General features: G+C 36.2%; 1 protein-coding gene across 1 annotated transcript in view; it reads right to left on the reverse strand.

Moving 5' to 3' along the window:
* Window positions 1-22,938, reverse strand: part of igf1rb (insulin-like growth factor 1b receptor) — a 74,358-nt gene that overhangs the window by 15,434 nt on the left and 35,986 nt on the right. Inside the window, exons 5-9 of the mRNA XM_077713980.1 lie at window positions 22,105-22,662; window positions 4,931-5,234; window positions 3,567-3,703; window positions 1,746-1,890; window positions 557-765 (exon numbers count right to left, since the gene is read on the reverse strand). Of these exons, the coding sequence (XP_077570106.1) occupies window positions 557-765; window positions 1,746-1,890; window positions 3,567-3,703; window positions 4,931-5,234; window positions 22,105-22,662 (1,353 nt within the window). The remainder of the gene's footprint in view (window positions 1-556; window positions 766-1,745; window positions 1,891-3,566; window positions 3,704-4,930; window positions 5,235-22,104; window positions 22,663-22,938) is intronic.

Below are 22,938 nucleotides of genomic sequence, written 5' to 3' on the forward strand. Positions count from 1 at the left end.
ATAATTACTAATTTAATGGATTTTTTAGTTTTTTGATCAACTATAAAATTGCCCCTTGTACTTTAGTGCAATGTACATTTAACTCAAAAAAGGCTGTGGGTTAGGACCTCCCGAATTTCGGATACAGTGTAGATGTGCTTGTATATATATGTATGTGTATGTATATATATATCTCACCAACACAGTTACCTATTTATATATTTATTCATGTATTTATTTATTAACTTACTATTAAGTACCCATTTGTGTATAATGCCTCTTCTATTCCTGCATCCTCACCCTCTTCCTATTGCAACAAAGAAATTTCCCGATTACGGGATGAATAAAGTTATCCAATCCAATCCAATTTTTTCCCATCTTTATTGGTTAGCTGGCACAACTCATAAATACCAAGATGTGACTTATTATCCCCCCAAAAATATGGCTAATCGTATTAATTATCCCACATTGAGTACATTTATCAGCTGGATGAAAAATAATTTTAAAAATTCAATGTTGGCCGACAAGTAGGAATTAACAACAGGCCATTTTTTTGTCGGGCTTTGGTACTACTTACAACTGGCTCGGTCGCCATTGTTGCGGAAGTCGCTTTCGTCAAAGCGTCCCGGTACTCCCGTCTTCTCCCACATCTTCTGGATCTCCGACACGCAGAGTTTAGGGTTGGCCCGAAAGAACATCTTCCCATTTCGGATGGTCAGGTTATGCTGCTTCCAGTCCCAGAGGTACTGGAGTTGCTGGTTGTCAAATGCTGAGAAGGCGTAGGTGCTGGAAGCAAAACAACAATCAATGCACCCTCCTCATTTCATTCAAATACTGTATTTTAAAATCTATTAGGCACACTTTAAAGTACGTTACAGTCATACCTCTACTTATGAATTCCTCTAAGTAGGAAAGTTTAAGGTTACAAATATTTTTATATGCAAATGAGTGATTTGAGATACGAAAAAGATCTAAATTACGAAATCCCCCAAAAAGTAAATGCATTTACTTATCCGTTATTTTATTTTGAATTCCCATTATTAAGTAATTAAAGATTGTACAAATACACATGGCAAATATCTTCACACAGACATGGGGCACACGTAAAAGTCTAAAATGTACTACAACTTAGATAGCTCTTGACCCTTGCAGAACAGGTTCTTGCCGCCATCTAGCTGACAAACGGGCATTACATGTAACATTTTCTCCAAAATAGTGGTGAAGCAGTTGACTTAACCCTAAAAAATACTGTCAATCATTAAAGAAAACTAACTATATAGCATGAATGCTAGCATATCTTTCCTGCTAGCATTACAATATGTTCAACAGCATCCTATATGTGTGAAAATATGGTATTCAAAACCGTCAGATACGAAAAAAACGAACGTAATCTGACGATAAAACGCAGACATTTATGCACGCTTCGTCAAAATTCCAAAATGTCGCCACTTTCTGACAGTCATGCGGCGGGCGGCTTCACCGCGTTCTTGTTCATCAGCAGACGCATTCCAATCTTTTTGCTCACCATTCATTATGGAAAGCCAAAAGGGAGAAATATTCAAAACAAGATCCAGTAGAGTGATATAGCAAAATATTTGAGATACTACAAACCACCCATACTGGAATGACTGTAACGCAAAGCCTTGAAACGGCCAAATTTTTAAGAATCCACAAATATTTAACAACCTTTACAAAGGAAAAATGTCCATTCTTTGACTTTATAGGTCGACATAATGAAAAACAAAGTCTGTTTTTAAGGTTCTTACTCATCCAGAAGTTCCTCGCCGTCAATGAATCTCAGGCTACGAAGGAAAGCTAACGAGCTTAGCGTATGGGAGTGTCGAATCCGTACGAATCCCGTCACCCTCTGGATCAAACCCGTGAAGCTTTCCAGTTCGGCCACCATGTTGTCTGTGGATTGAGAAGAAAAACGTTAAAAAAAAAAGCTAAAATTTAATGTTTTTAGCATTGAACTATGTGTATATTTATAGTTTCAGGTCCAGGAAATGACAGAGTTGTCAGATTTTCCAAGGTTTTTGGGTCTAGACGACATGTGACATCATTGCTGATTGTAAAAAGTGTTTTTGTTCTCACTTGTTTTGGCGGACTATTCAGTTTTTTGCTCAAAAGTAGATGTTGGGCAGAGAAATTGTCATTTTTTTGCTATTGTGGATAATACTGGTATTTTCTTGAATATACTTTGGTATGCCTTAATCATTGGAAAAATGTCCCAAAGTTTTTCATCCAAATTTGCCCTTATTTTTGACTGAATTTTTAGCACTTTTTGAAAGTAAAATGTTTGCATAGTTTTTTTTCTTAACCTTTAAAATCCAAAAACTCTTGCAAGGCATTTTTATTTTATTTTTGTTATTTAGGCTAATAGGGAACTGATGAGTACAAAAACAAAGAATTTTCTTTTTACATAGTAGTACAAAATTTAACATTGTAGTCTTGTGACAACCAAAAATTGTGATGTCATATGAGGTTAAAGCAAATAAGATTATAAAAAAAATACTTAAATTGCATTTCAATATTAATTGTAGGTCCTGGCAAACTATTTTTAAAAAAGTGTGATTTATAGTCCAGAGAATACGGTAATTCTACTGGTAAAAAGTTGAATATTTTTTTATATATATTATTATTCTGGCTATACCACATTAAGTTACTTGCAAAGTTTAATTAGAATTAAATAGAATTAGAATTTAGTTTAGTGTAAGGTTAGATTACATTTATTTTTTAGTGTGTTTTTGATCGTAATCCAAGTTCATTTAAATTTGTTTATGTTATGTTACAAGCGCGTTGCCATGCAAAAAGTCTCCTCTGCGAAATCTATCTAATTTTAGTACTATTAAACACATTTAAGTACCATTAGTTATTTGTTACTTTGTTAATAGATGGCAAATTAGACCAAATAAAAATGTTTTACCAATCCAATAACCTGTTTTTGCTGTTTTTTCAGAGGTTTTGAACAAATTAATTAGTTTTTAGTTCATTTCTATGGGAAACGTTCATTTGAGTTATGAGCTCAGTCCCAGAACAAATTAAGCTCGTATCTCGAGCTACCACTGTACTGATAAATTTTCCAAAACACATTTTTTGTTAATTTTTGTCCGCATTTGTTTTTAGTTCATTTTTATGGGAAACGTTCATTTGAGTTACGAGCTCAGTCCCAAAACAAATCAAGCTCGTATCTCGAGGTACCACTGTACTGATAAATTTTCCCAAAACACATTTTTTGTTATTTTTTGTCCGCATTTGTTTTTAGTTCATTTCTCTGGAAAACATTCATTTGAGTTACGAGTATATCAACATACATCCTCATTACGCTCTTATCTCGAGGTACCACTGTACATGATACATAATCACTTCCATTATTGAGCTATTTATGTGGCTAAGAAGCAACCATGTGCTGCCATAGTTAATTTTTGAGTATCCTCAGTGTCGCAGTCCCTCGTTTTCCACACTACGATGTCGTTTTACAGTGTCGCCATGCCGCAGCGGCCTTTTTACGAGCGCCGCCGCCCTATCGCACGGGTAGGCCACGGCCACCCTTCTGTCTGTCTTACGTTAACGGTAAAAGTACTCACGGCCTCTGCGGATGTTGATGTGTAGGTTGCCTTTGATGACCGTGCAGCCTTTCAGCGACTGGGCCGCGTCCATGGAATCGATGACCTTTTCGTCGCATACTTTATCGCACAGGCCGTCGCAGGCGGTGCAGGACATGCTAAGTATGGATAAGAATCAAACTTGTGGTTAGAAACAACCAAAACATAAAGTTATATTACCAAAAAAAATTAAAAGCCTAAATAAGGCAGTTTTTCCTTTAAAAAAAAAAAAAAAAGACAAAATCTATAACAGTCACTATCACAACCAATAATGTTATTTAAGTTATATTAAGGTCAAAAACAAAAACATACTAACTTTTTTGTTTCAAATTTTAAACTTCAACTTGGATCTTTTAGTGGGTTGGCTTGGTGTTGTCCTGCATCTCATAATCACTTAATTTGTCAAGTTGACGAAAAATTATCACCATAAAAATGAAAAAAAATTGTCGATATCGATCATTATCATGATAACTATTATTTTTTGTTTCAAATTTGAAACTTAAACTTGGATCTTTTAATGGATCGGCTTGGTGTTGTCCTGCATCTCAGAATCATTTATTTTGTCAAGTTGACGAAAAATTATCAGCATAAAAATTAGAAAAAAATTGTCGATATCGATCATTATCATGATAACTATTGTTTTTTGTTTGAAATTGGAAACTTCAACTTGGATTTTTTAGTGGATCGGTTCGGTGTTGTCCTGGATCTCATTATAATAATAATATTACTTATTTTGTCCAGTTGACAAAAAAATATTACCACCATAAAAAAATACAAAATTGTCAATATCGATCATTATCATAACTATCTCCTTTTTGTTTAAAATTTTAAACTTAAACTTGGATCTTTTACTGGGTCGCGTCGGTGTTGTCCTGCATCTCATTATAATAATAATATTACTTATTTTGTCCAGTTGACAAAAAAATTATTATCACCATAAAAAAAATATTAGGTCGATATCAATCATTATCATGATAACTATCCCCTTTTTGTTTCAAATTTGAAATTTCACTTCTTTTAGTGGGTCGGTTGGGTGTTGTCTTGCATCTCATAATCACTTATTTTGTCCGTTATTGTCCGTTTGCTCCATGCTAGCCTCTATTGCTAACATGCTAAAAACAGATTGATCATTGGTCTGGAGGTAGCGCTCACTTTGCAACAGCGCCCCCATTCGTTTTGGTGGCCAGGAGGTGTAATTGCAGTTTAAAATATATATATATTTTTTTTTATCAACCCTTTTTAATAGTATTGTTGACAAAAATATTTAACGATAATTATTGTTTAATTGCCCAGCCCTACTAGAAATATTCCAATACTCTGACATAGATACCGGGTACCGAACTGACCTGTTAGGGGTAGTGCGCGTGTACCCGAATGGACACTCGGACATGCATTCCCCCTCGTGGATGACGAAGCTATCGTAGTCGGGCAGGTGGACCCTGGAGCATAGGTCGGCGCTGACGCAGCGCCAGCCCTCGAACTTGTACGTGCCGGGCGGACAGTCGGCCACGCAGCGGCCCTGGTGGTAGTAATGCACGCAGGCGGCGCAAGATCGGTCGCTGGCCGGTAGGGTGCAACTGCCGAGGCACTGCGGGTGACAGCAGTCGCCATTCGCCGTACATGCTCGTCGGGTGCACTTCTCGGGGCATTCTGAAAGTGAAACACAGAAAAATACATTAATTTGAGGGAAAATGGCTACTGTAGATAGAGTCTAAACCTAATTATTATGTTTATGTGGGTCTGACACTGAGTAAGGCAAAGTACGGTCCGCGGGCCACATTTGGCCCGCGAGGCGTTTTAATCCGGCCCGTCGACATTGTCCAAATAGTTTTTTTTTCTTCCCCAAGATGGCGCCGTCACGCGGAAGCCAATGGCAGTAGCTCCGTCACCTCTTATTTGTTGTTTTGTGTTTTACAGCCCCTCTATCTTTTTTTAAATGACATTTTAATATTTCTTAATACATTCCTTTTGACTTGACTTTGTACTTTATACTTTTTACTTTAATGATGAGTGATGAGTATGTTAATACTTTAGTCCTTTTTTTCTGTTTATATTACATATGTACTGTTAACGGATGCACTTTTTTTTATATGTTTTCGTATCTTGTGCTGACCATGCCCATCTAAATGACATTTTAATATTTTTTTAATACATTCCTTTACTTACTTGACTCTGTACTTTATACTTTTTACTTTAATGATGAGTGATGAGTATGTTAATACTTTAGTCCTTTTTTTCTGTTTATATTACATATGTACTGTTAACGGATGCACTTTTTTATATGTTTTCGTATCTTGTGCTGACCATGCCCATCTAAATGACATTTTAATATTTTTTTAATACATTCCTTTACTTACTTGACTCTGTACTTTATACTTTTGACTTTAATGATGAGTGATGAGTATGTTCATACCTTAGTCCTTTTTTCCATTTATGTTTCATATGTACTGTTAACGGATGCACTTTTTTGTATGTTTTCGTATCTTGTGCTGACCCGGCCCATCTGTCAAATTTTTAAAGTCAATGTGGCCCCCGGGCCCAACAGTTTGCCCACCCCTGGTGTAAGGTATCATTGGAAAGCTTTGAATGTCCTCTATAGAGTCCAAAATATGATTGAATGCACTGCATGGGAGATATTTAAGTTCACAAATGTCCTCTACAGAGGACAAAATTGAACTACTGGTAGTCAAGAAGTTCCCATCGAATGCCTTGACGTTAAAAAAACATCAATAAAACCCCATTCGAATTTCAAAAGGGCCAAAAAATGTCATAAAGAAGCCCCCAAATATGTCAAAAGCATGAACAAAAGCCAGCAATGGACATGCAGTCTTCCATTTGACAAGAACGCAGCATCAGTCAGTGACCATGAGGTGACCTTGGTGGGTTCGCCAATCAGAAGCTCCCAAACTGTGTGGTCCCACCAGCCATTCAGCGGGCTGTTTTTGTGGTTTGAGCGTCTCTCTCTCTCTGGCACACAATGTTCTTCCTCTGAACCCCCGCCTACCCTCCCCTGAGCTTCCTTCAGCAACCCTGTGACCTTACGGTAAGTTGAAATTAAAAAAAATGGTGACAAACAGCTGGGGCAAGGGGAAAAAAAGGGCGGGAACCCGCCGCCATACGCAAGTCGGAGACATTATGGCAACCGGGTTTGTGTGTTAACGATTAGCAGGAATGCGACACAGCGGCAAGTAAAATGGGAAGCAAATGTCTTGCAATATTCGGGGCAGCCAAAAGGGGGAGTGAGCTAGTCAGTAAGTCAATGCCATCGCAATCATACTTTGGCGCCAAACCGTTCATTCATAGAAGTACAAGTCTTACCATCATAATGTTTTTATCCAATAATAATGCATTATTTAAGAAATATTACCATCTTTAATTGGAAAATTAATCTAGAATTGTTTTTTTTACTGTTTTTAAACGTCCTGGCTTCGATTTGAATGTTTTTTTAATGATGTCATTTCTAATGAGGGCTTCTCACATTGGTTTATAAACCTGGTGGGAACACTTGGAATGCTTAAATAGTGCTACAAAGAATAAAAAGTACAAAATGGTGACATCTTATCGCCAAAAAATTAACAAACTTTACACAGCTCTGTCAAAAAACTGCATTGTAATTTTTTATATGTATTTTCTTGCATATAAGCCGCCTTCGTGCATATGCTGTACCTTTAAATTGTCATAAAATCGTTGAATTTGACAATTTCTCTCGTATAAGACTCACAATTTTCACCATCATATTCATGGTTTTAATAGGAAGTACAAATGTGTTACTTTGGAGAGAAAATCTTAAAAATAATGTATTTCTGAGATAATATATGAACAAATTGCTGGATTGCACATTCTGCAAGGGTGTTGCCTTTATATAGACATATTCAAAAAGGAAGTCATGTGAGCAGTACAACCAGAAAGTGTTTCTGTAGGGGTCTCGTTTGTCATCCCTAGGTAAGATGGCGGCGCCCTAAGCGACCAATAGTGGGCACAAGTAAGTTTTTTTCACGTTTTATGCAAGTTTTTTGTCTTGAATTACATTCATAAACATCAAAATACATTTTGTTAATCATTTTATCTGTTTATCTTTTCTCTATTTTGATATAAATGCCCATTCCGGCCCCATTGTTGTATTTCGTCTGTCAACTTGCAGTCTAATTTATGCGCATATAAGCCGTACCCTTGATTTAATCATCTTTTTTTTAAGCGATAAATACAAAAAAGTACAGTAATCTGTTGGTCAAAAACAATATGAAGTACTGTATTTTCACGACTATAAGGCGCACTTAAAAGTCTTAGTACATTTTCTCCAAAATAGACAGTGCGCCTTATAATACAGTGCGCCTTATATATGGAAAAAACAGAAAAACAAAAAACAAAAACCACCACTGTCGGATATTAAAAAAAACAAAAACGCCTGAACTGAAACAATACTGTTAAATATGCAGATGCCATCTTAGTTTACAAAATCTTCCTTCATATAGCTCCTCCCCCACTGCAAGATTTTATACCAAAAAAATCCAAAACATCAACAATAGCTGGCTCTAGAGGTGACTGTAAAGTAGTGAGTGCTTCATACCTGGAAGTCAATAGCAATTACCGTATTTTCACCACTATAAGGCGCACTTAAAAGTCTTACATTTTCTCCAAAATAAACAGTGTGCCTTATAATACAGTGCGCCTTATATTTGGAAAAACTGTCATTCATTGGGGGTGTACCTTACAATGCGGTACGCCTTATAGTCGTGAAAATACGGTACTACGGCTAACTGGCTAATCACCTTATTTAATATACTAGTGGACTAAAAGGTACCAATCAAAAAGCTAGGGTAGCTTCCAGGGATTGACAATTGCCCAGCCGGCGGTAAAGTATTCTGGGAACTCCGTTTCGGTTCCCAGCCAAACGGCGAGAACATTTCTGCTTCGTTACACCCAAATTAAACTATTGTTAGTGGACCCCTAACGTCCGGCGAAAACAAGCGAAGTGGGTCCACTTCGACGGTGGTGGTCTACGTCTTGGTGATTTGTTAACGCTGGTTTACATCCGACGTCGTTGACCTGCCCCGACGCGGCGTTTAAAAAAACATGTCCTGATTAGAACGCTACACTGGAATGGTTTTGTTTGTGTTTTTTATTGACTGTGTTGGCCAGGTGATACATTCTGCAAAAAAACAGGTCCCCAGACCTCCATAAACTTACTGTATGACTTGGCTTTTTAATCCAAAGCCATTTTTTTTTCAAGCTAAAACATACAAAATAAGTCATGATTTTATGAGCCTCCGCCCAATCAACAGCTTGCGTATATTAAATAAACAGCTGTTGAAAACAAAAAGTGTACTATGATTTTTGGATGAACTCATTTTGACCTTTTCTATTTGAGGACGCAGACCAACTGTTAGGTATTTTTGTCCAACTTATGGTATGCTAACAGGGAGCTAAAGGAAATATTCCCAACATGAATGAACCTAAATATTTTGGATTGAATTACAACAATAGGTATTTACTGTATTTTCTCGCATATAAGCTGTATTTTTCGCTTTAAAAATGACTGAATCAAGGGTACGGCTTAAATTAGAGCAGACAAACAAGACAATGCGGTAATACGATAATTTATCTCAAAATAGAGAAAAGATCAACAGAAAAATGCTTACCGTATTTTCACGACTATAAGGCGCACTGCATTATAAGGCTCACCCTCAATGAATGACATTTTTAATGTCGAATATAAGGCGCACTGGATTATAAGGCGCACTGTATTATAAGGCGCACTGTCTCTTTTGGAGAAAATTTAAGACTTTTAAGTGCGTCTTATAGTCGTGAAAATATGGTAATTGCGATTGACTTCCAGGTATGAAGCACTCACTCACTATACAGTCACAGTCTAGAGCCAGCCATTGTTGATGTTTTGGATTTTTTTGTATAAAATCTTGCAGTGGGGGAGGAGCTATATGATGGAAGATGTTGTAAACTATAATGGCATCTGCATATTTAACAGTATTCTTTTAGTACAGGCATTTGTGTGTTTTTTTTTAAATATCCGACAGTGGTGGTTTTTCGTTTTTGGTTTTGTTTTTTTTTCCATATATAAGGCGCACTGTTTATTTTGGAGAAAATTTAAGACTTTTAAGTGCGCCTTATAGTCGTGAAAATACGGTAATTGAATTTATTTTGATGTCTATGAATGAAATTCAAGAAAAAAATAAACTTACATAAAACGAAAAAAAACTCACTCACTTGTGCCTGCCATTGCTCAATGAAAGTGCCGCCATCTTGCCTTTTACTAATAGTTAAACATGCTCTGATTGGCTGGATGTGAGTAGCCTTGATACATGTGTTAATAATGTTTACCATGTCAGCAAAATCCATGATCGAAGGTACCTGCGTAATGTGTATCTCATGCTAGTATTGCACCCAGAAACTAAAGTTAACACTACACAAATACAGACAAACTTCCTGGTTCTACTGCTCACATGACTTACTTTTTGATTCCATCCATGTGCACTGATTTTTCTTAAGATTTTCCCTATTAAAACCACAAATATTGGTAAAAACTACGAATCAGGGTGCGGCTTATACGCGAGAAATCGTAAAATTCACAGATTTTACTGCAATTTTAAAGGTACGCGGAGCCGCTCAATATGTGAGACAATACATTAACCCTCATCCAAAATAAACAGTCCCATTGCGTCGTCTGATTGGTCCCATTAGTAACACTTTCAATCAATACACTCCATTGTTGTGGTCAAATCTGGCCTCTGTAAATATTTTATGAAGTATTTCAACACGGCAGTAAATCTCATCTACGGCCAATGCTATTGTTTGAATCTCCAGATCGTAAATGCTTAAATGGCTTCGAGCCGGTCAAACACAAACAAGCATTCCACTTGGACAACGTACTGCATCTTGGCTGTTGTCATCTTTAAAGCTTGTAGCTCTATGGTGCCGCCTGTATGCGACCAGTCGCGTCTATCCGCCGACTAGGTGGTGTATCGCGCCACCGATTCCCTTTAAAAGGAAATCCGGCCCCTAATGATGCTAGTTGTTGGCGGTTTGAATCACTGAGCTGTATTAAACACCGACAAACTGTGACATCTAAACAGAGCCGTCTTTGTACAGGATTGGAAACACAGTCATATGTGGGCATATTGTGTTTTTTGGTCCATCACCGAGTTGTTACGGTGTTTATGTAGACTGTCCATGTGCTGTTTATTTACCCAAATTTTGCTTGATTACTGGAATGCAAAGAGAAGAAAGAAGGATGTGTGGATATGTCCTCAAGCTACCTCAAGAATTTGCACTTGGTTGGGTTTTTAACTTACCGGTTCATTTTTATTCTAACGGGAATTATGGTGAAAGTAGACTTTTTAAAATGGTATTAACATTAACATTGATGATGGTTCGTTTGATGCCTGAAAATTGACGGATATATAGAATTTGTATCTGAAAAAAAATGATGACTGAAGTCAGGGTACGGCTTATATGCGCATAAATTAGACTTGACGTACACAAAACTGCAACGAGAAAAAAAATGGCTGATAAGGTCGTTTATTTCAAAATAGAGAAAAAATAAACAGGTAATAAAACACTAAGAAAAAATGATTTTGACGTCTATGAATGAAATTCAAGAAAAAAAAACTTATCTTGCATAAAACGTGAAAAAAAACTACTTACAATGTGAAGGTAATGTTTACCATGTCAACACATCCCAATAGTTGTTAAAAGGGTGAACCAAAGTCTTGCGGTTGTGATCATTAAAATATCAGTCTTGATACCTGCGTAATGTGTATCTCATGCCATTATTGCACCGAGAGATTTGGTGAAAATTAGACCGCAATGGACACACTTTCTGGTTGTACTGCTCACATGACTTCCTTTTTGAATTTGTCTACGTTTCGGAATCTGCAACAGAGCAGACGATCCTTTTAATTCATACAGTATCTCAGAAATACCATGTGAGATAATTTTTCTTAAGATTTTTCCTTCTAAGTAACACATTTGTACTCCCTATTAAAACCATGAAATATGGAGATGAACATTTTGAACAAGGGGGCGGCTTATATACGAGAAATTGTCCATTTCTGTCAATTTTTTGCACTCCCTATTAAAACCATAACTATACAGGGGAAAAATTGGTGAATCAGGGGGCGGCTAATACGAGAGCAATTGTCAATTTCTGTCCATTTTTTTTTGTTATCCCTAATAAAACCATGAATATGGAAGTGAAAATTGTAAAATCAGGTGTGATTGAAAGCTTTCGGTTACAGACCAAAAGACTTTTTAATCAAACTAACTTGGTTACAACAGAATGAAGATGTAGCTTGGGAATGTTGCTAACGCATCAGACAAAAGCTCGCCTAAACAGAGCCGACAGTTCACCTTGTAGAACTTGTTTAGAAAACACATTTGTCAGATCAGCTGACACTAGTACTGGATAACGGGAGACAAAAGACATTCCTGGCATCCCCCAACGGACTATCCATGAATAAAGACATGACAAAAAAGTGTCCTTGACGGACAAAAAAAGGACTTGTCGGTAAAAAGAGGGCGTGTCAGCTTTTCAATGGCCGATTACACATCCCAAGTAGTCCGTTAGGTTTTAAGATACAGAAACAAAATGACGTGATATTCAGGTTAAACAAGATGGAGATGATACTGTAAATACTGGACTCGCCTTAAACCTGGTTTTGTGGTTTTGGGACCCGAAATTTGATTTTGAAAAGGTCGTAAAAGCAAGCTAACAATAAACTACAACTTGGGTTTCATTGTCCAGAAACCCAGGAAGTAGACAGGTCCTATTTCACGACTAACGCAATACCAAACTTTATGTAAAAATAAAAGCATGCCGAAATATATGGTTTTATATACAGCTGTTTGTAGTTAAATTTCAAGAGCTATTTTTATTAGCAGTGAAACTGTTGTATGTACAGCTGTTTTTATTTATTTTAATGAGGGCGCTTATTTTTTTTCAATTTGATTTCAACTGTAGTAATCATTTTACTCGCAGTGGATGGCATAATGCCAGGCTTCTATTCTGGATTTGATGCAAAACATAATAACTTTTACACCCAGGTATGTTAAATGTATACACAAAGTAATGTTAAAAGGCAGTTCAATGTAAAACTCGATTGAGATGCTAAAAGACTAGCTAGCATCAATTTTGCGGTAATAAAAATGTAGAAAATTCACAAACACTGCAGTATTAGAAAAATATAATACGGAAAAAGTCCAACGCAAAAAATTTATATATATTTAGATTTTTTGTTTTTAGATTGGATTAAAAGAATTGGATCAAAAACTCTAAATATTATTATTTTTTTTAGCTAAAACAATGACTATTTTAAGCTTTTTTTTCTTAGCAAGGGACATTTTATTTTCATCATTTGTTTTTTTTTAATTAAAAAAATAAACAAAATATTTGTTTTAATTATGTTCTATATTAAAGAGGAAAAAAACTGAAAATATTTTAGTATATTTTTGTATTTTTAGAGTTTACAAAATGCTTTTTAAAGTAAAAACACAAAAGAAAAAATTGGAATTAACACAAATATTGATTTAAAACGCACAAAAAAACTGAAAATATAATAAACACCTATAATCTTCACTAGAATTTGATCCTAAAACAGAAAGTCAGCACTCATGATTAACTTTTTCGGGCCGCCCAAATGGACCCAGCGGGCCAGATTTGGCCCCCGAGCCGCTACTTTGACACCAGTGACTTTGACTACTTTAATTATGTTCGTTATTGAAGTGGAAAAAACAGAAAATATTTGTATATTTTTGTATTTTTAGAGTTTACAAAATGCTTATCTTAAAGTGGAAAAAAGGGAAAATATTTTTGTATATTTTTGTGTATTTTTAGAGTTTACAAAATGCTTTTTAAAGTAAAAACACAAAAGAAAAAAAATGGAATTAACACAAATATTGATTTAAAACGCAAAAAAAAATCAGGAAATATAATATACATCATTACATTACATTACATTAACTTTCTCGGGCCGCCCAAAAGGACACAGCGGGCCAAATTTGGCCCCCGGGCCGCCACTTTGACACCAGTGACTTTGACTACAGCTTGAACTGCGACCTACGATATTTGAGTTCTACCAGGAAAACTGATAATTTTTCAGACATCCACGATTTTGTGTTGACGTGCTAAAGCGGACTGAACTATCTGCGGAATTTAATGGAAAGGTCGCTACGAAAGATTCCCGTCAAGCCAGGGTAGACTTCTCTGGCAGCCCTAAAAGTCGTGAGCATGTGCGACTTATCGCAACTAGCCTTCAAGGCCTGCTTGGAGACCGTCCAATGGCTTCTTGGCTCTGATAAATGCTCTCAATGCAATACATCCAAGTTTTACAAATAAACAAAAGAAAAAACAGGAGGATGATGCCATATTTATTTCTAGTGGAGGCTTTAACGGAGACATAAGAACACCACATGTTTAATGTCGATAAATATCGAAAATGAACTTTACTTTTGAGGACTTAAAAGCACATATTATGTCTGTTATGTATATGATTGGTATTTAAGGAGTGTGAGGTGATTTTAGTTGATTAAAAGTAACATAACTTCACATTTAGTAAAAAATATCAAAAAAATGGTTTTGGATATTTAGTAGTAGAGTGGTACCTCGAGATACAAGCTTAATTCGTTCCAGGACTGAGCTCGTATGTCAATTTACTCGTAAGTCAAATAATCGTTTCCCATAGAAATGAACTAAAAACTAATTAATTTGTTCCAATCCTCTGAAAAATCACTCAAAATAAGATATTGGATGGGAAAAACATTAGATTTTGTTATAATTTGCCATCTATTAACAAAGTAACAAATAACTAGTAGTTTAATAGTAGTACAATTAGACGAATTTCACGGAATAGAAACGTTTTGCATGGCAACGTGCTCGTAACATAAAATGAACACATTTAATTAAACTTGGATTACGTTGCAGACACTCAAAAAATAAATTTAATCTAACCTTACACTAAATTTAACTCAACATGACGTACATCTTCATAGATACTAGTACAGTGGTACCTTGAGATATGAGCTTAATTTGTTGAGGGATTGAGCTTATATGTTGATTTAGTCGTAACTCAAATGAACGTTTTCCATAGAAATAAACTAAAAACAAATTAATACGTTCCAACCTTCCTTAAAAAACACCCAAAACAGGATATTGGACTGGAAAAACATTTAAATTTGTTCTAATTTGCCATCTATAACAAAGTAACAAATAACTAGTGGTTTAATAGTACTAAAATGTGTTTAATAGTACTAAAATGAGACAGATTTCACAGGAGACATTCTGCATGGCAACGTGCTGGTAAAATAACGTAAACAAATTTAAATAAACTTGGATTATGATGCAGACACACTAAAAAAGAAGTTTAATCTAACTTTACACTAATATTAATCATAATTTTGTATTAAATTTTGACACTTTTCTTCTCCCGGGTTGGCTCTTTTGGCCCCGCCTCCACCCTGACTATCAGATCCAACCTATCGAGGGTTGTTTGCTTTTGTCTTCCCTTCAAAATATCCTGAAAATGATGCACAAAAATGTCCTCACAATAGCATAACACACCACCATTTGCCAACAAAAACTAGTATATACTCCTCTCATATTAGCGAACAAGCCCCACCATTCGCACTGACTAAAGGGAAAAAAAACAACCCTCTATATTTAGTAGTTTGGTAAAGACTGGCGTAGTAAACACCAGACGATTCGTAGTATTTGGCAGCTCTTGTTAAACCTTTTTTTTTTTTACATTTTGTGTAACCACAGAAAGGAAAAAAGACCCCGATATCAAAAACAAAGTATAGACAAGATACCGGAGCCAGTCGGAGCTCATCACAATCAGACGGTGTTTGTCGGATCCCAATCAAACGGCGCATAATTACAGTGGCCGTTTCACCACAAGCAAACCAGTAATGTTCTTTTTCAGGCATTCCACAGATGGGTGTGACTGTTCAATTAAAGTAGCCATGAATGTCCCTGCTTTACACAGCAGACCCTGTCATTACCAGCCCAATCAGCTTCTACCAACAGGTCGCGGGGATGTGGATTTAAAATACTGTACTGGGACAACACTCCATGATTTTGGTTCATTCGTGTAACAGTGGGACTAAGATCACTGTTTAGTAGCCCAAAGAAGTCATGCTAGCTAGCTAGCTATAGTACAGTAATCCCTCGATTATCGTGGTTAATGTGGACCAGACATAGCCGCAATAAATGGAAAAATGCCGTAGAGTCACTCCTATTTAAAAAATAATAATAATAATAATTTAAAAATTATTTTTTGTTTACTTAAGTGCTAACAATGTTGAGAAACTCAAGAAAATATATATTTTTATCACTTGTTTTGTTCTTCAAAACCAAAAGAAAGACTGTTAATATTCACTCATTCATTTTCTGAACTGCTATTTAAAAGATAATAATAATAATTTAAAAAATATGTTTTTGTTTACTTAAGTGCTGACAATTTTGAGAAATTCAAGAAAATATATATTTTTATCACTTAATAACCTGTTTTGTTTTTCAAAACCAAAAGAAAGACTGTTAATATTCATTCATTCATTTTCTGAACTGCTATTTAAAAAATAATAATAATAATAATTTTAAAAATATGTTTTTGTTTACTTAAGTGCTGACAATGTTGAGAAACTCAAGAAAATATATATTTGTATCACTTAATAACCTGTTTTGTTCTTCAAAACCAAAAGAAAGACGGCTAATTTTCCATTCATTCATTTTCTGAACCACTCATGAGGTTCGCGGGTGGTGCTGGAGACTATCCCCACCATGTATCAGTTGGCAGTCAATTCCAGGGCATATTAAATAATATTAGATATTATTTTTATTTACATTAACGAATATAAAAGGATATAACTTGTTTTGTTATTTTTTTGTAGATTTTTAAAAAGCTTATTTAGAGCACCATAAGCTTTTTAAGTATTTCTTAAATGATTTAAATATTTTCCTGAAACAGGAACCCCATACAAATTATAAACTTTTTTTAAAGTAATGAATGTGGTCCACGGGCCACAGGTTGAACACCTGTGTCATCAACAACATTCTGTTTTGACTGTCTTATTTGTCGCAGTGCGCTTAAGTTGCACATGCGCAAAAATTTTTGCTTGGCCTATGGGGTATATAATATATTAAATTCACTTGCCCAGGAGTGCTTTTTGCCTTTTTTTGTTGCCCTGGGTCAATTGGGAAGCACTCAACTTGGAGCCCTGCTACAGAGTAAAAAATAAAAAAAATAAAAATGTCTTAAAAAGGCAGAAATTCCAAAAGGGTGTTCCTTTCACATAGACAAATTCAAAAGGAAGTCATGTGAGCAGTACAACCTGCAAGTATTTCCATTGCGGTGTCATTTTCAACAGGTTTCTGGGTGCAATAACAGCATGAGGTACACATAGTAATCAATAACAACGCATGTATTAAAGGCTACCGTATTTTCATGACTATAAGGCGCACCGCATTATAAGGCGCACCCTCAATGAATGACAATTTTTCCATATATAAGGCGCACTGTATTATAAGGCGCACTGTCTATTTTGGAGAAAATTTAAGACTTAAGTGCGCCTTATAGTGGTGAAAATAGGGTAATTGCTATTGACTTCCAGGTATGAAGCACTCACTACTTTACAGTCACCTCTAGAGCCAGCCATTGTTGATGTTTTGGGGGAGGAGCTATATGATGGAAGATTTTGTAAACTAAAATGGCATCTACATATTTAACAGTATTGTTTCAGTTCAGTCGTTTGTGTTTTTTTTAATATCCGACAGTGGTGGTTTTTCGTTTTTGGTTTTCTGTTTTTCCCATATATAAGGCGCACTGGATCATAAGGCGCACTGTCTATTTTGGAGAAAATTTAAGACTTTTAAGTGCGCCATATAGTCGTAAAAATATGGTAATTGAAAATCAATAAACCTCCTTCCACTAAACAACCCCTTTAACTTTTTACAATACTCCTTCACTACCCAACACAAAGTGAACTCCAACCTTACAACAAAAGCACATATTCAGGCATAATTTCCTTGCGGCCTAGCATTACAACCCTCCTCATATTACCAACAACAAGTCCAAAAGAGTAACACTGACATGCAAAAAGCAGTAAATGAAGCTAATCGCAGGCTAAGCAACAAGCCTTTTTTATGTGTGCATTCCCTGTGGGCTGAGGTTAAAAATCCAACAAAAAAAAAGGAAAAAAAACTTTCCCGTAAATCCCCCAAAGACTTCCTTTGTACTTTAATGATGTACTTTCATCTCCTGAGATACAAAGCACCGGAAAAAAACACCTCTTGTGCCTTTTTTTTGAGTAGTGTTTACCCCGCATGCCCACGCCGTGACATGGGAACGTGCCGAAACGTCTGTAACGTGAGAAAAGACGCCGAGACAAATAGGGGACATGGACACGGAAGAATGTTGACTTTACCGCAAAATGGAAAAAAAATAAAAATCCCAGAAGAACCATGTACTTTGATGCTCTGGGTTTCTATTTTTTTAAAGGCGCTTTTCATTCTTTTATGAATAGGTCCATGTCAATGAAAATTGCACGTGTTTTTATAGCATTGATGAAAGGACAAAAACGCTTTGGAAATCGGGGAAAAAGGACTGAGGCAACATTCGGACAAAAGAGTTCAGATAAGAAGACCGACATTGCAAGTAAACAGACATTGAAATGGAATACCAATCTTGTAGGAAAATGTTTTAGCACAAAAACAAAATGGCTATTATATGTACCGTATTTTCACGACTATAAGGCGCACCCTCAATGAAGGAATTTTTTTCCATATAATAAGGCGCACTGTGTTATAAGGCGCACTGTCTATTTGGGAGAAAATTTAAGACTTTTAAGTGCGCCTTATAGTGGTGAAAATACAGGAATTGCTATTGACTTCCAGGTATGAAGCACTCACTACTTTACAGTCACCTCTAGAGCCAGCCATTGTTGATGTTTTGGATTTTTTTTGTATAAAATCTTGCAGTGGGGGAGGAGCTATATGATGGAAGATTTTGTAAACTAAGATGGCATCTGTATATTTAACAGTATTGTTTCAGTTCAGGCGTTTGTGTTTTTTTTAATATCCAACAGTGGTGGTTTTTCGTTTTCTGTTTTTTCCATATATAAGGCGCACTGTATTTTAAGGCGCACTGTCTATTTTGGAGAAAATGTAACACTTTTAAGTGCACCTTATTGTCGTGAAAATACGGTAATCAGACATTGGCTGTTGTTTAAAAACCGTGAGCAAGAAAAAATGACTATTATCTTCATATAAACATTCAACATTTCCAATGAAAAGTAGCCCTGATGAAGGAATTTGGACTTGATCAACCTCTTAATGAACTTTGTTTCCATTTTGTCTTGCCGTTGTTGAGCGTTGGCCCATTTATCGTGCGAACAGACTCCCTCTGGTGCCCGGCAGACAGTTTTTCAGGGTCCCGCTCCACTTTCTTTATGTTAATTGCAATTCACTGTCGACTGATTCGCTAATAAAAACAACCATTGCAAAGTTTAACTTTATTCGCATGGTGGAATTCACTATGAACAACATTTTTTTTTTAAAAAAGGCAAGTGTAATTGCAGAAACTGTCCACTAATAGAGCAAAGGCTACTACAACAATTTTGACTGACAAATAGTACATTTGTGTACTATATTTTATTGCATATATAGCATATTTGCTAAAAATATGATGCCTGAATCAAGGGTACGGCTTATATGCTCACAAATAAGACTTGTGAGTAGTTGTAGAGAATTTACATATAAAGTACACTTCTACTTACGAAATGTTCAAGTTAAGAAAATGTATTGCCTAGGTGAAACTCACTATGAACAAGATTTAAAGAAAGGGCAAGTGTAATTGCAGACACTGTCCACTAATCGAAGCGAAGGCTACTTTTTAAAACAAATAATTAGATTTGTGTACTGCATTTTCTCGCATGTACGGCATATTTGCAAAAAAAAAAATGATGCCTGAATCAAAGGTTCGGCTTATATGCGCACAAAATATACTAAAATACTACAAAAACACTAGAACGGTCATTTGCTTAATTTATTTTAAGACACTACTCATTTTTTGTATAATTTTCTCTCATTTTTGTGTTTCCTCGCCTGTTTGATACAAAACCGAGACGCTGACCAGTTTTAAAGCGTTTACTACTTACTTCGAGTAGTTTTAGAGAATTTACATATAAAGTAAACTTCTACTTACTAAATGTTCAAGTTAAGAAAAAAGTTCCGAACCCATTAATTTTGCAAGTAACTAAAAACAAATTCCACAACCATCCAAAACTCCAAAAAAACAGCAGTATCAGGAAGCAATACCGACTAAGTATTACTTTATAAAGTACTTGAACAATACTAAGTGAAGATTAAGCCTTTGGGGCACAAAGGACCAACAAACAAAGATGTTGTATAGGACAAAAAAAGACAAACTCATTAACAAAGCCCTGACAAATTTATGTACACGCTGCCAATTGAGTAAACAACTCAAGCAATTAAGAGAGGCTACTAATAAATTAAGTGAGTAAAACTAACTGCGTGACTGAAAGCCGGCATTCTAATGAACTAATGAGCAAAAGTATAAACAGTCAAAAAATGGTCAAAATTAGTATATTTGCATTCTTCAACGTTACTGCAGACATCAATTTAAACAAACTGATTATTTTGGCTTCATAAGAGTCAATCATTCAATAATAATCTCTAAAAAAATGGCTTAGGATCTTTTCCCCACCTGCTATCCTTCTAAAAAAAACATATTCCGCAGTCAAAACATTGAAGTTTATGAAGAAAAAACTAAGTTTATCAGGCGCCATCCTGCTATACTTGACCTCACTCTGTCTGGATGATTGTAAAAGGACAAACTAACAAAATACTACGAAAATACTGCTAATATAATTTGAGTTAAGTCTGCAACAGACAAGGCAAAATGACAAAACCACTGGAAAATTATCATAACAAACTGAATCAAGTACAGAAGCTACTACTGAGAATGTCAATTTTAGGAATACTACTTCATTTTCTTAAACCCTAAAGATTCTAACAATTATTTTTAAACAAGCACCGTAAAAATTGGAAGTACATTGCTACCTCTACTTATGAAATGTTCAAGTTATGCAACACCTTAATATGCAAATAACAATTCCAATATGCAAAACCAAGCTCAAGTTACAAAATCCCAAAACGTGAATCCATTTCCTACATCTGTTATTTTATTTTGAAATCCCTACCATTGAGAATAATAAATATCTCATTTGCTAAAATAAGTCAACTCAAAAATACAAAAAAATAAACAAATTGACACGTATTTTTCCAATTCAAAACTACTTTATAAGTGACAATGGCTTCACTGCATATTTTAGCAATCTCTATTGGTGGAAAGCTGACACTACAGTCATTTATTTTCCTTAACTATTGTATTGTTTCTGGTCCTTCTGTGATAAGCTACTGCAAAGAAGGATACAGAACACAACAAGTACACAAAGTGGGAAAAAAGTGAGTAAAATGTTGTGAAAAATGCCCAGATTGGAACTATCTTAAGGTTTATTATCTGTATTATCTGTTTCAGGAGTAGGCCTAAACTACAAAAAAATCTTTGCTAACTAGCTAACACAGTTCAAATGAAATGATTGGTAAAGCCGGCCTTTCTTGTGCTATCCCATTTGTAAAACGCCATTCCTTGCGTGTCGAGTCTCACATTTGCATCCTATGCAAAACATAGCCTGCTCTGCAACTCTTGCCTGTCGTCACATGACCGAAAACACCAAAATGCTGATTCCGCAAGCAAGGCACCTGGTCGCCGGGGCAATATTTGGGACACACATGCATGTAAACACGCCCGCTGGTAGTCAACAGCAAAGCAAGTGTTTGTAAATGCGGCAATCCTTAAAAAACAGAAACTTTATGCCTTTTTTGGTGCTCGGACGTTTGGTCCCTGGTCTTTTGGTCCATTTTGGTCGCTGGTCAAATGTTGACAGAGAGTTTACTGTTGAAAAAAGCTCTCAAAATTATATTCATGAGAGAGACTTTAATATATAAGATTGAGTTTAATATCTAAGAGATAGTGTTTATTATCTAAGTACTGTTTAATATTAAGTACTGTTTAATATTCAAGTACTGTTTAATATCCAAGTACTGTTTAATATCCAAGTACTGTTTAATATCCAAGTACTGTTTAATATCCAAGTAATGTTTAATATCTAAGTACTGTTTAATATCTAAGTACTGTTTAATATCTAAGTACTGTTTAATATCCAAGTACTGTTTAATATCCAAGTACTGTTTAATATCCAAGTACTGTTTAGTATCCAAGTACTGTTTAGTATCCAAGTACTGTTTAATATCCAAGGATTGTTTCATATCCAAGTACTGTTTAATATCCAAGTACTGTTTAATATCCAAGTACCGTTTAATATCTAAGTATCGTTTAATATCTAAGTACCGTTTAATATATAAGTACATTTGACCGGCGACCAAAAGACCAGCGACCAAACGTCCGGTCCCGCTTTTTTTTTTAGTTCTTACCTTTCTGGCAGTAGTTGGAGTTCCAGCATCGATAACTGTAGTTGTTGTTGAACATGGTCTTGCGGCACTGCGGGTTGTTCTCCATGATGCCGGGACAAACGTCGCTACACTCTTTGGACTGCTTGTTCCCGGCGATAAAGTTGTTAAACTCGGCGTCCATGATCAGCGACCAGTCCACCGAGTCCAGGTAGCACAGCTCCGGGTTCTTCTCGATCCGGATGGCGCCTCGGGTGATGTTACGCAAGTTGTACAGGCCGATGTCCTTCAGACTGGTCATCTCGAATATGACCAGGGCGTAGTTGTAGAAGAGGTTACGGCCGCGGATGACGGACAGGTTGGGGAACAGAGCGCTCAAACTGTCCAGGCCGGAAACCCGGAATAGAAGCAGGTAGTCTGTGATCACGGTCAGTTTGGGGAAAGTGAGAGAGCGAAAGACTTCCTGGTTGTTGTTCTTGTCGCCGATTAGGAGGATCTGCAGGTAGCCTTCGACCACCGTGCAGTTTTCAAGACGGCGGAATTCGCTAATGTCGTTGCCGATGTCGATGCTGGGGCCGCAAACTGCGGGTAGAGACAAAAACAAACAAAAACAGGTCATTAATACGGCATTGGTGAGCAGCCAATCGCAAGGAGATAAACAACCATTCAAGCTCATCCTAGTAACAATTTAGAGCGTTCAATGCATGTTTTTTGGATGTGGGAGGAAACCGGAGTACCCGGAGAAAACCCATTCAAGCCCGAGGAGAACATCCAAACTGAACACAGTAAGGCATGTGTCAAAGTGGCGGCCCGGGGGCCAAATCTGGCCCGCCGCGTCATGTTGTGTGGCCCGGGAAA

The sequence above is a fragment of the Stigmatopora nigra genome, chromosome 3 (genome assembly GCF_051989575.1).
Source record: "Stigmatopora nigra isolate UIUO_SnigA chromosome 3, RoL_Snig_1.1, whole genome shotgun sequence".
NCBI classification, from domain to species: Eukaryota; Metazoa; Chordata; class Actinopteri; order Syngnathiformes; family Syngnathidae; genus Stigmatopora; species Stigmatopora nigra.